General features: G+C 31.3%; 2 protein-coding genes across 2 annotated transcripts; one reads left to right on the forward strand and one right to left on the reverse strand.

The window, feature by feature from the left end:
- Positions 1 to 226: 226 nt before the first annotated feature.
- wds (WD repeat-containing protein wds) lies at positions 227 to 5,599 on the reverse strand. Its single transcript, XM_089713964.1, has 8 exons — positions 5,248 to 5,599; positions 5,026 to 5,122; positions 4,140 to 4,285; positions 3,002 to 3,146; positions 2,513 to 2,615; positions 1,480 to 1,711; positions 960 to 1,150; positions 227 to 545 (listed from the first exon to the last, which is right to left on the reverse strand). Exons 1-7 carry the CDS (start codon positions 5,374 to 5,376, stop codon positions 962 to 964), a joined length of 1,041 nt encoding a protein of 346 aa, XP_089570090.1. The 5' UTR covers positions 5,377 to 5,599; the 3' UTR covers positions 227 to 545; positions 960 to 961.
- A 246-nt stretch (positions 5,600 to 5,845) lies between these two features.
- On the forward strand, positions 5,846 to 13,248 carry Pgk (phosphoglycerate kinase). The gene is made up of 10 exons (XM_089713957.1): positions 5,846 to 6,014; positions 6,090 to 6,293; positions 6,377 to 6,603; positions 6,891 to 7,008; positions 7,180 to 7,318; positions 7,566 to 7,700; positions 8,176 to 8,297; positions 8,605 to 8,705; positions 9,080 to 9,178; positions 12,922 to 13,248. Exons 1-10 carry the CDS (start codon positions 5,953 to 5,955, stop codon positions 12,960 to 12,962), a joined length of 1,248 nt encoding a protein of 415 aa, XP_089570083.1. The 5' UTR covers positions 5,846 to 5,952; the 3' UTR covers positions 12,963 to 13,248.
- The last annotated feature ends 469 nt before the right edge of the window (positions 13,249 to 13,717 follow it).

A 13,717-nucleotide genomic window follows, 5' to 3' on the forward strand; every position in this document is an offset into this window, starting at 1 on the left:
CACGACATCTAGACACGACAGCTATTCTTCCAATCACGGGAGTCCACAGTTCCTGACGCAATTACAAACGTCACTAGCCATTTAATGCATACCTACATTCTGTTTGTTTTATCATAAAAATTACGATCTCTTATATTATCATACTTATTTTTTTATTTGATTTATTCTGTTTTAGGATTCTGGCTTTAATTACCACAGGATAAAAATGCCAAAAAATAAAGGTAAATAAGACAAAACATAACTACTATATTTTTAATTGCATCCAACAAGTTAAATCTTAAGCGGATCCTTAACATCTCAATACCTAACTAATACATAATAGCTAAAATATTTCATATCTCTTTCACTTGTACGTCATAGAAAAATATGTAAAATAACAAATGAAAATGCACACTCATCGTGATTGACTTAGTGTAAATGAAACGCTCTTCCGATTGTCCGTAGTTTCGTAAACTATTTGAACTTATTCAATAAACCTATTCACAAGCCAAAGGCTGGCTCTCAATATGAAGCCGCAATATACAGATCACTGTATCCACTGTATGCTGAAACAAAATAAAGAGTTATTAATAATTTTTTGATTAAAATCTTACTGCAAAACTTGGGAAAGTAAAAAACTAGAAAATTGGGGACATAAATTATTCTTGTTTAGTTGCTTTACACTTTACAGCAAACTTCTTTAAAATTTAAAACCAATCTAAAATATCATTTTCAGTTAAAAAAATTGGCATAATTAAAAATTATATAACATGATATTGGCATAATTAAAAATTATATATCTACTAGGAAGATAGAAATAAAAAAACACAATAGCGGAATAATAATAATCAGGAATAGGGCTAGGGATTTTAGGATACGATTTTTGTGTCTGGAGATAGTTAAGAAGCTAGATATTCCTATGTGAATTTTCTTCAGCAAGACGGGCGTAAAACTAGTAGTTTATAATAACAATTACCCACCACTAAGTATCGCTCTTCCAAAGCTTGATAGTCTTATCGTTCTCGAGCGCAGCGGACGCTATGATGTTCTCCGTGGGGTGGCACGCGGTGCACAGCACCGTGTCCGTGTGCCCAGAGAGCCGCTGCACTATCTCCTTCGATTGCAGGTTCCATATGTACACCAGGTTGTCTTCTGAGCCCGATACTATCCACTGGGAAGATATGTGATAATGTTACATACACGGAACAATACAACAATGTACAAACATCATAAACAAATAAAGCATTACAACAGAAAGTAATAAACTGTAGAACTCACAAACTATAGGATACAGAGAATTATATGAATTTCTCAAATTAGCAAAAATATTTTAGTTGTTCTTTCCAAAATACAACATTATAATTTAAAACATGCTTACGTTTTTATAAATATTCTTTATTCTACAACTGCTGTGTTCAAGCTTATAAACAAAAATTTTAACTATACGAAATACAACTTTATTGATAAAAATGTTATTAAATACTGTTTTGAAATTATTACCTTTCCTCCAGTAACACTGAAGTTAGCGAAAATACAATATTTCTCGTTCTTGTGTCCGGTATATGTCTTCAAGCACTTCCCTCTACTATAGTCCCATAACTTTAGAGTATTATCGAGAGTCGCCGCGAGGATATATTTCCCGTTTGGAGAAAACTTAACGAACGAAACTGGCGGGTTATCGTCATCTATAAGAGTTTTAAGGCACTGACCAGAGGCTGTATCCCAGATTCGACTGAAAAAGAAATATGAAGATAAAAAATTGTAATTGAATGAATTTCAGTTTTCTTTGTTAAAACTTGATGTTGCTGCTTGTACAATATTATACATAAGTATATGACAGTGTGACTAAGTTCTCGACCCATTAAACTTTATGGACACCTAATACATACAATTCATTATTCATGTATACACAAAGAATAGGAAAGTATGTTAGCTTCTAGGAGGCAGTACATAACTTTAATCACGCTACAAATTACCGTGGCGTGTACGAAAGGATGTTTTAATTAAGGCATTAGTCACTACGCACTACACTTCACGCGCAATTTCTTGCCGCCATTCTTTAATAGATACCAACATTACAGCAAGCCGATAATAACCAATTTAATAGTAGTAGTAATAGTAGTATGATTTTTTTGTGATGAGAGATAATAATTGGATAATAATGACAAAAATGCTAAAAGAAAACTTAGTAAACTGTTGTTGGTATAACTTGGACGAAGTTTTTTAATTAAAAATAGAAATTTTATTCTATGTAAATTGAGAAGACTAAAAATAAAGTAGTTAATTAATTATTTCCTGTATAAACAATATTATTCACAATTCAAATATGCAAATGTGAAACATCATATTACATATTAGGATAGAAAATGTTATTTGAAAGCAAACCGGACCTAAATCGTTTAATTTTGTATCTGTAATACAAAATTAAATCATTTTTCTAAGTTGTGATTTCTGTGTAAAATTAAAATAATAATATTTATTCTAACTTTACAAATCCAAAAATATATAAATTTACGATAATTCTATTTCTTACCATAAACCATCATAACTGGAGGATACAATAAGGCTTCCGTCTCTATTGAAATGCACCGCAGACACCGGATCTGAATGCGCTGGTAGCGTTTTTAAACATTTACCTGAAAAAAGGACAATTATATAATATGTATAAAATATTGGATTAAAAATATAATTTGTATCAGTACACTGAAGATAATTCTTCAGTATGGTATGGTTCTTCAATAGGTCAATCTTAAAATAGTGTATTTTAATACTGATGTATTGGCCTTTTTTTTAAATTCTCCCTCGTCTGATACAAATGAATTTTATAAGAACTGAGCCTAGATTATGAAATGAACAAACGCCCTGATCTGTGTTACCACTGGATATGACGAACAAACTGTATGATAAATAATTTATTTCACTTATATCTTTTACTGTCTCTATGAAAACCCTCTACATTATACAACATCTATTATAAATGGTACTGCTACATAAAACCATGAAAATACATAAAATAACATACCTGTTCTGACATCCCATATTCTCACACTCTCATCAAAACTACCAGAAACAATAAGATTACTTTGTGGATTGAAATTGCAACAGAATACATAATTACTGTGTCCTTTCAGCGTTTTTAAACATTTGCCAGAACTTAATTCCCAGACCTGAAACAAGAAAACATAAATATTAATATGATTGTAATTGAATATCTTTAACCCATTGACCACCGAGCGGCCCGATCGGGCCGAGACACAATAGATTTTCTATTGTGTCTGTGATCCGAGGACTGACGGATTAAGATACCTAGTATTTATCTAAAACATTATAATATAGATTATAGGCAATAAAAATATGAATATATTGAGTAGGAGTTCCTATACAAAAACTAAAGAAACATTTAATAATTCAGGAAGTATGGCATTAATTTTCTATAAATATGTGTACATTTTTGTGCTTTGTGTGTATGCAATAAACAATAAATAAATGAATAAACAACTTTAATCCATAACTCTGTTAAAAAGATCAAAATTATTATCAACATGGGAAGCTCCATACACATTCTTATCAGAAAATGGAGAATGTTCTTATCTATAAGCCTAGATAAGAGGTCAACAACCGTGAGAACTCCTGTTTAATCCATATAGCTTTTATTATTTGAATTTTTTAATTATTACTTGAGTAGGTACTATTATTATATATATTTATTGTATATGCATCTATGAGGCTAGATAAGAGTTCAACAACCATGAGGACACCTGGTAAATCCATGTAGCATGTACTATTTGACATTTTAATTATTATTTGAGCATTATTATTTATTGAGCCTATGGGTTACTCATTAGTCATTACAACATCTATTTCAGAACTCAGCATATAAAGTATTGTTATTGACCTTGTCTACAAGTACAGGTAGTTATGTAGAAGGTCACAGAAGCATTATTAATATTAGTTAGCATTCCCCCGACTTAGACACTTAAACAAAAACAATCTTAAAAATGTATTATTAGTTTATCATACTTATAATAATTATTATTACATTGTTATAATATACACTTTACATATTACATTTATGTACGGTATTATAAGGCAATGGTTTTTATTGCGCTAGCTTACTACCATATTAGTAAATATTTCTATACATTGTTTTTATTATTTACCTTTAAAGTTTTATCATCACTAGCACTGACAATCAGCCTGCTATCTGATGACCATGCCACATCACTGATGCCCATTTTGTGTCCAGATATAGTCTTCTCGAATTTGCCATCATAGGCACCCCACACTTTAATAAGTTTATCAGCAGCTGAAATATTAATTTCAAATGTTAATTGTATACTGGTTAGAAAGACAGTAAGTTGTATAAGGAGCAATTGCATCATTTCTAATTCTTAACATCACATCAATTAGGATTTCACAATATTTTTCTACTATTACATTGAAACTTTAGCTTATAAGTAAAGCCTATATTGAAGCTAATTTACCTTTGTTTTTTCTTAATAACAAATAGTACTTAGTTCAATAGTTATAGTGATTGCATAGGTAATGTAAATAAATATTACTCCTACATGTTTAAAATTAAGTTAGGTATATGGTAAAAGAGAAATTGAATATGACATCTTGTTGACTTTACTTGTTTAACAAATTTTGTATGTAGGTAACTATGTTGTATGACCCACTTACAAGTTTACTGGTTTCATATTTAAATTGGGAAAATTCCATAATGCATATATATATTTTCTTCCTGTTTTAAATTAATTCACGACATTTCATAAATTACTTAAATATTCAACACAAACAATAAAAAGATCAAAGATTACGATCACGCCTAGAAGTTTCAACGTACAAGATTCGACTTTTCTATTGGAAACTAAAATAGATTTGGATACAAATATAGATTAGATTGACATTATACGCAAACTATATATGTATTGAACTAAATAATAACAATATTCAAAAGTAGGTCAGTAGTTAGCTAGATAACTGACCTATAATCCGAAAACAAATAACAATTATTATCAAGATTGACAAATTATGCAAACTTACAGGAGCTAGCGAGCCATTCTCCATTTGGACTAAATTTAACGGATGACACCGCCTTTGTGTGACCGGCAAGTGTAAATTTGAGTGTGTAATTCGGCTTCTGGAAGCAAATATCAAAATTAGCGCGAAATCGCACGTGCTCATCTTTGAAGTTACATAAACATGTGCGAACCGCCAGATTGACATTTCACGGGGTAATATTACATTTAAAACTTTAAAACATACCGCTACTGATGACTTGTTTGACTGTGAGGTACTCTGTGATAATGAATTCGGACCAGACAAGTTAGTTGAAGGCCCGCCGTGAGTTTGATGTGCGGTAGGATGGCCTGGCCCGGGTCCTAGCGGCACCATGTTTCAACTTTCGACGCACTTAACTTTTCTATGTTCGTCACCCACTACAATCACTAATACACACTGAGTTAGAATCTAAATAAAACTCTCTAGTAGACACGTAACTGAACTTATCACGCACTTGTGAAGTTTCATAAATTTTAACGTCGATTTTCAAGGAACATTCTAAATCCGAGCGTCTCGATGCGTGCATTTCGCGAAGAACAAACAGTGCTGACAACATGACGGCATAAATATTCCCTCCCGCGGACCTCTTTAATACCAACATAACAACATTGCAGAAGCGTTAAAAGAAATTAGATATTTATGTAAAGTTATATAATTTTGTAAAGCATGTGTCAAAACTACAAGTACAACTGCTTATATTTTATATCAATTCATAGCAATTTAAATTATTAAAACTTAATTTAAACAATTTTTAAATTAATATAATTTTAATAATGGCAAGTATATTTGACCCTTTTGACATTCGCTGATATCAAGGTCAAATTTGATAGCTATTCTCAATAAAATTGATTTCGCCGACTCAAGTTTACGTGAATAATTTATCAATTAAAACTTTTATTTCTATTGAAAATGGCTCTTAACAAGTTAAGCATAGACGCAGTTAATTTAGGTGGAAAGCGGGTGTTGATGAGGTGAGTAAATAAAATTGTAAACATTATTTTAAACAAACTTCGATTTTTAAAATTTGGTCTATTATTTCTATATAGGGTTGATTTTAACGTACCGCTAAAGGATGGAGTGATAACTAATAATCAGCGCATCGTCGCTGCCTTGGACTCCGTCAAATATGCTCTGGACAAGGGAGCGAAATCCGTAGTTCTTATGTCACATCTTGGACGTCCGGACGGTCAGGCTAATCCAAAATATACACTCAAACCTGTAGCTGAAGAGTTGAAAAAGTTATTGAACAGGTAAATTTTATTGAATTTTTAAGTACTTAATGGTTAACACAAAACCCATTCAAATTCTAATAAGTATACTTTCTGTTTGTTAGAGATGTACAATTTCTGACGGATTGTGTGGGTGCAGAAGTTGAAGCCGCTTGTGCTGACCCACCAGTTGGGTCTGTAATATTGCTAGAGAATCTCCGGTATCACATTGAAGAGGAGGGTAAAGGTGTGGATGCCAGCGGCGCTAAAGTAAAAGCTGATCCTGAAAAGGTTAAAGCCTTTAGAGCCAGTTTAAGGAAGCTGGGAGACATTTATATCAATGATGCTTTTGGTATGTATAATAAGAAATATGAATACAATATGTTTTATAAACTTTAAATTGATAAGATATTAACTATAAACTGTACATAAATATATGAATGTAATTGTGATAACATACCATAGTGTTATGATTTTATAATCTAAATAAATAAAATTCTCAAGTTACATAGTTTATGACCAAACTCATCCAAAATGGCTAAAACATTTTTTTTCTTTTTTGTGTCAGGTCTGTAGTTGTGAATAAGTAGTAAATTATATTGTATTTGTATTATTTGAGATAGTATTTAAATATTTTAGGTACTGCACATAGAGCACACAGCTCAATGATGGGAGAAGGATTTGAGCAAAGGGCAAGTGGATTCTTGTTGAAGAAAGAGTTACAGTACTTTGCTAAAGCTCTGCATGAACCAGAGAGGTAATTATTAAAATTGTCACACTATAGACATAAAAAAAAAATTCTAAAACAAATTAACTTAAATGCAAAGTATAAAAAATGTGAATATAAAAATCCTGCTTATTATAATCTCAATGCACATAAGTAATGTTTTATTTTTAGAATATTTACATTTTTCTTTTACTTTTCTAGGCCTTTCCTCGCCATACTCGGAGGTGCAAAGGTAGCTGACAAAATCTTGTTAATTGAAAATTTATTGGACAAAGTAAATGAAATGATCATTGGCGGTGGAATGGCATACACTTTCTTGAAGGAAACTAAAGGAATGGCTGTAAGTTTATTTTTATTATAAATTACATGCCTTAATCTATGTTTTTATTTATATAAAAATAAATTCATTGCATCCATCCATTAAATGATATATTATGTATATCTATTTTACAATTACTGAATTAACGGTAAAACTTTCAAGTTGCTTCTAGGCTACACATTTTTAGGAACTATCCTATCTTTATACATATTACAAATGTGTATGATTTTTTTTTCATGATTTAATCAATTATAAACATTACTTTCAGATTGGAAACTCTTTATATGATGCTGAAGGAGCAAAGATTGTCACTAAGTTATTAGAGAAGGCAGTGAAGAACAATGTTAAAGTTCACTTGCCAGTTGACTTTGTCACTGCTGATAAATTTGATGAAAATGCACAGGTATGTATTATACTACTAGCGGTCCAACCCGGCTTCGCCCGTGGTACATGTTTACGTTTTCTCTACATAAGAACCATCCTCGTACTTCAAGGAATATAATAAAAAAAGAATTATCGAAATCGGTTCAGCCGTTCTCGAGTTATGCGCTTACCAACACATTTTGCGATTCATTTTTATATATAAGATTGTAAGCTTACTTATTATAATAATTATAAAGTATTTACCAGTTATGAATTCAAGTGGTAATGCAAATCAAGTGTGTGGCTTTACATCGACTTAAACACAGCCAAAAAATCTATTCTATTAATTTTTTTCCATTAACTTTTACTGTTGTCACTTTGTCAAATACATTTATTTATTTCTTTTGTTCATTTAAGTCTGTGAATTTTCTATACTTACAAAAATACTCAAATAAGTCTGTGAATTTTCTATACTTACAAAAATACTTAAATAATTCAAATTAAAAAAAATTAAGGTTGGAACAGCAGACGTTGACTCTGGTATCCCTGATGGCTGGATGGGTCTTGATGTTGGACCCAAATCACGGGAATTGTTCGCCGACCCCATCGCAAGAGCTAAAGTTATTGTATGGAATGGGTAATTATTATTTTTAGTTACTTGTAGTGAATAAGTCTCATCAACATTTTTTGATTCATCAATCATAGAAAACCAGTCTGATTCTGTGATAATTGAAAAATAAATGTCTTATTCCATAAATTCTCTGTAATCAATAAGAATAGAAATGGCAACTGTATTTATTTTATTACTTAATTTTATTTCAATCATTTGAATAAAAATCATTTTTAAAAAACAAATTAACAATAATTCCATTTAGAATTTGACTCGCATCGTAATTTTTTTTGTCTATTGTCTTTATTTTTAATTTTTTATTATCTTTGGTCAGACCGGCGGGAGTGTTCGAATTCGAAAAGTTCGCGGGCGGCACCCGCGCGCTCATGGACGGCGTCGTGAAGGCCACCGCTAATGGAACCATCACTATTATTGGTAATTTATTTTTATACTTAATATTAATAATTATTTTTGTACTTATTACTGAGAGTATTAATAAATAACAGTTATCGAGTAGTATTCTAAACATATAAAAATTAAAAATACATACCAAAATTTACGCATTCACATTTATTTAATGTAAATGAGAGTATAAAAAATAAATTAAAGTGTATGTATATTACAATTAAATTTTGAATTAAAATTTTTTGTTCTTTTAAAATTCCCTAGTAAAAAAGTTTTTCTTTCAAAATGTCCATTCTATGCAAGTATTTCTCTATTCCAGACTAAACTCAATTATTTATCCAAAAATTTCTTAATTCCATTGTCACAAATTTTTCCTATTATTTTTATTATAAAATATCAAACAGGTGGTGGTGACACAGCCACATGTTGCGCGAAGTGGGGCACTGAAGACAAAGTGTCGCACGTGTCCACTGGGGGCGGTGCCTCCTTGGAACTGCTTGAAGGTAAGATATTGTGTTATACTGCGTGTGTTAATGATAATCTGTCGCGTTAATTTTAGGGTACTGCATATACACTGGAGCGTTTTCTAGAACATTTTTATGGCATGTACTCTTTGTTAGAACGCGTTCTAACAAAGAGTACCAATTATAGTACAGATAAAATTTCCGTAGAATTTCCATATAATCCAGATACGTTTTGGCATTCAATTTCTACAAACTATTTTATCTTATAATAATTGCAAGATTAAATCTTTGAAATCATATACATAATCATATTTTTAATTGCACTATTTCTTGTATAAAATATAAATCAGACATCGCAAAGCTTTTTGCGCCAAAGTCGCTTGTGGACTAGTCTACAGGGTTGGTAGCAATAAATATTATTCCATCTAAAAAAATATGAAGGCAAAAAAAATAAATAATCGACATCGATTTATATTTTCAAAGTACATATCTACATATTCTGAATAACGTTTATTTTCATATTTTGTATTACATATATTGGTATGTGCCATTGATAAAACGCCTAGACAAGACTTCAATTTTAATGTGTAACTCTAATCGCTTTAGATAATAAAAGATGTGCCGATTTAAAATATGAATAAATATTATGCACTGATAAGAAACGTGAAAACTACACAAGCACAAAATACAAAAAATCTGAAATAAAGTATGGAACAAGCTAAGTTGCATGGGGGTAATTCCGAATGACTGGATAAATACAATATTTTTAAATTAATACCTAACCAATGATTGTTAAACGAATATTATTGCTATTATTATCAAACCTGTGTAATTTTCATTCAATATCTCCAAGATACTTGCAATAAATCCTTGCTCTGAAGTGTTATTCACAATTTTCCAAAATTTCTCTACATTCGAAAATCCCCTAATGAAAAATGCACTATAATGATTATTACATTTCCGAAGCGCCTTCGGGATATTGTTTTATTTTGTATTTTATTTTTCTCCACTTTGATTGCCTTATTACACATAAAAAAGTATAGATTATTTTTTCTTAAACATCGTATAATATCTGAAAGTTTTAAATTAAAATTGTAAATAAACAAATAATAAACAATCTAGGCGGGTTGATACTAAAAAGTGAAAAGCACTTTGTAGTAGCATCTGCAAAAAGGGGGTTTGATTATTTTATTAACACAAAACAACGCCCATATTCCCAAGAGGAACAGCGGCACATTTTAGTTATATTTATGTTCCAACGAAATACAGGGGACACTTAGGAAGTCAGAGGTTCCACTAAAATATTCACAATTATCGACTGGAAAATTTCCTACCTTCGAGCAGAGAGAACGTCGCTATTTGTATTGTTTTTTATGCTTTCTGCAGACTTCAAATGATACATTCATTGTAAGGATCCTGTAAGTTTAAGGCAGCAATTTTTTATCGGTGGTACCTTTTTGAATTAGTTTCTCTTTACAGACAAATGGAATGATTTGTTAGATTCATTATGTTTCTATGCGATAAAAAAATACATGTTTATGTAGATGAAAACATTTTTATCATTATAATTTGATCTATAAACAATCTTTTGATGCGAGAATCGTGTCTCTACGCTATTTAGCTAGGAGTTTGTTGATCAGCATTATGAAAATGTCTCATAATAACGCCTGTCACTTATGTATTGCAATTTTTATGAAGGGCGTCGCTTATCGTCGCTCAAAGAATATCGTGGTAGAAGAAGGTAATTCGTCGAAGGCAAGATCGTGTATGCGAGACACGTTCGAAGTATATTATCTAGATTTACGAATGCTACAAATAACTCGTAGGTCTTATAGCATACAGTTTTTTTGTTGCCAAACAGTGATGTGGTAATAACTTTATTTTATTTACTTCCTGGTGCAAGCGGTGTTCTGCCTTACTTTAATCACTTGAATAGGGAAAGAAAAATATAAGATGTCCAATTCTCAGACTTTCGCGATATGCATTTATTTGAAATCCTCCAGTTATTAACGCCTAAAATTCACGCGAAAGAAGTCGCGGGCATCAGCTAGTCAATAATAATTGCAGAAATATAAATGCATGAAGAATTTAGGTCTCGTGCAGAGCAATCAGCACAGCCCAAATATTAGGAACCAATCTATAGCTAATCATACCACGATCGAATTATGCAGTTACTGATGCGCTTCTGCATAGCGTAAATTACATCATTATTGATGTTCCATAATTGTATCTGCCGGTATCGCAAGTAGGTCGAAATTCGACCTTCTCATTCTTAAACTATACAGCGCCTCCTGCACTTGTCTCGATAAACATTACGATATGCAATACGAAACTAACCATGCTTCGGCACCGCAGCCGTCCAACACGAAACGCATAAATTGAAAGCGCCCTATATATCACAACCAAATGATTGAATCAGGTATTTCGTTAATTGTCTAGGCTCCTAATTAACGTAAGTAGGGTAATCCTAGGGTATTGAAATATTGTTGTACTTTGGCCTTTGTAATAAAGCAATTAATAATTCAACAATTATTTATTGATCTAAGTACATATAATATAACAATTATTTTCAATCCAAATGATCATGGGTTCAAAATTGTTAAATCAAAATGCCGACTTCGTGAAAATTTCAAAAAGCCTAGTTTGTTACAAAAAGCACATATAATGAAAAAAAAAGTCTTAGCGCTTTCGGGCAAACAGATATTTTCAGTATTTATTTTATTGACATCAAATTCGACATCGACAGTTCATCTCTGTAGAATTTGAGATTTTCTAGATTGAGATGCATAGACGGACACCACTTATCATAAAATATGAAAATTTATTAGATTAAATAACATCGAGTTGTTTGAGTGGATATGCAATTATTACTGGTGTACCTATTTATGCTTATGTTTACGACCTTTATTTACCGCTAATATAATTTCTGAAGCAAGTTACTGAATGAAGTTATAAGTTACTATAACAATATGTAATTATGTAAATATCTAGTAACCTTATAAGTACGGCTTACTATTTTTCTAAATTGTACAAAAGAAACATGATATTTGCGGCAGTTTTCAAAGAAAATAAGGAAGAAAGGTTTTCTTTGACGAAAGCTTTTTGAATAAAAATGTGAAGAGCTCAAATAATGCTTACTCCAGACTTCAAATGAATCGTAAATTAAACAAAGAACCTGTTTGACCTTGCTCGGTGCTCCTTGGATAACGCGATATTATGAAGAAATTTAATATTTTTAAGATTTTTGCGAGACTAGAAGAAATTGATATTGAACAGAAGTTATACAATAGATTCAATTATTGAAGTCCTTGAAATTGTCTAGCGGTTCAAAGCTTCGCTACGGTAAACTTACAAATTCTATGAAAATAATAAATAAAATAAATTAACTACTTCAATCACACATGAGTATATTATTTGAATAATGTAAACTGTTACTTTTGAATAGTCACAAATCACAATACATAGAATTCGACTGATTGGGTAAGGAATAGGATCAATCGAATTCTATGTATTGTCACTATTCAAAGTAAGTAAAGTACTAAGAGGAGTCTTATTAAAAAAAAGACGTGTGGCACTCGGGGACTGCCGCGGTAAAGCTATTGCATGCTATGCCTTCAAGCCACCCCTCCGCGCCCGTCGAAGTGCGGTTGAGCGTGAGGTTTTTCGTTACTAAATTTCTGGATTCGAGCCCCGCGCTCAAGGCCCGCGATAGAAGCTATGCAATAGCTTAATAAATTATTACTCTACCCGATTTTTATAATCTATTTTCTATTTTGTTCCAGGCAAAGTACTACCCGGCGTAGCTGCACTCACAGACGCATAAGCATAGATGCGTGAAATACGTTTATCCTATAATAGCTCGTTGGAAATCGAATATTATTTACGATGTAGAACAAGCGAGCTAATAAACCCATTATAATAAGAAATCAATGCTATGTGTAAACATTTTTCTATAGCATTACTTTAAGGTAATTATATTTATAGAAAATCACTCACTTGAAAGAAATCGGTACGAGATTAGAACCATGATCGCTGATGCGAATAATTTAATAATATGAAAATTTGTCATAAAAATATTTATTGTGTTGAGAATAAATGTTGCTTGTGAATGAAGTGTTTTATTTATGTCTAACCTACTACTGTATTACTACTAAAATAAATCGTAAATAATAACATGGCCATTGGCCATCTGTGGTCTTGAACTTTTCATTATTTGAAAATTTCTCAACTTTGAAATAATATTAGCTAAGTAGTCATTGTATAATTGGAGGTTAAAAACGCAAACCTCGTGGTAATACCAATTGCATGTGTAAAATAATGTCCATATAAATGGTATGCCAGTCCTTCACGAACAGGCTTATATTTTTATACATAAAATAAAAAAAAATAACGATCAGGAAAACGATCCTTAAATAATTAGTTACTTCTAGTTAAACATAAAAAAGGTACGAAAGCTAAGGTACGAATTCCAATCTCTACGCATCTCTTTTGTTTGTACCATATTTTACCTATCCACATTTGAACAAGTCATAAAATCTATTCCATATTGTGGCATACATATACAAGGTTGATGTATAT

Source organism: Colias philodice, chromosome 3 (genome assembly GCF_061535455.1).
Source record: "Colias philodice isolate Cphi_HAF_F1 chromosome 3, ilColPhil1 Martin Lab GWU primary, whole genome shotgun sequence".
NCBI classification, from domain to species: domain Eukaryota; kingdom Metazoa; phylum Arthropoda; class Insecta; order Lepidoptera; family Pieridae; genus Colias; species Colias philodice.

Bases quoted from the DNA above. Each gene is read 5' to 3' on its own strand.
- Pgk (XM_089713957.1), top strand. From the start codon at position 5,953: ATGGCTCTTAACAAGTTAAGCATAGACGCAGTTAATTTAGGTGGAAAG. The intron at 6,294-6,376 runs GTAAATTTTATT...TCTGTTTGTTAG, and splicing joins TTGAAAAAGTTATTGAACAG to AGATGTACAATTTCTGACGG. The intron at 9,179-12,921 runs GTAAGATATTGT...ATTTTGTTCCAG, and splicing joins CTCCTTGGAACTGCTTGAAG to GCAAAGTACTACCCGGCGTA.
- wds (XM_089713964.1), bottom strand. From the start codon at position 5,376: ATGGTGCCGCTAGGACCCGGGCCAGGCCATCCTACCGCACATCAAACT. The intron at 5,123-5,247 runs GTATGTTTTAAA...ATTTGCTTCCAG, and splicing joins CAAACAAGTCATCAGTAGCG to AAGCCGAATTACACACTCAA. The intron at 3,147-4,139 runs GTAAATAATAAA...TTCTTGTTTCAG, and splicing joins GTGATGATAAAACTTTAAAG to GTCTGGGAATTAAGTTCTGG.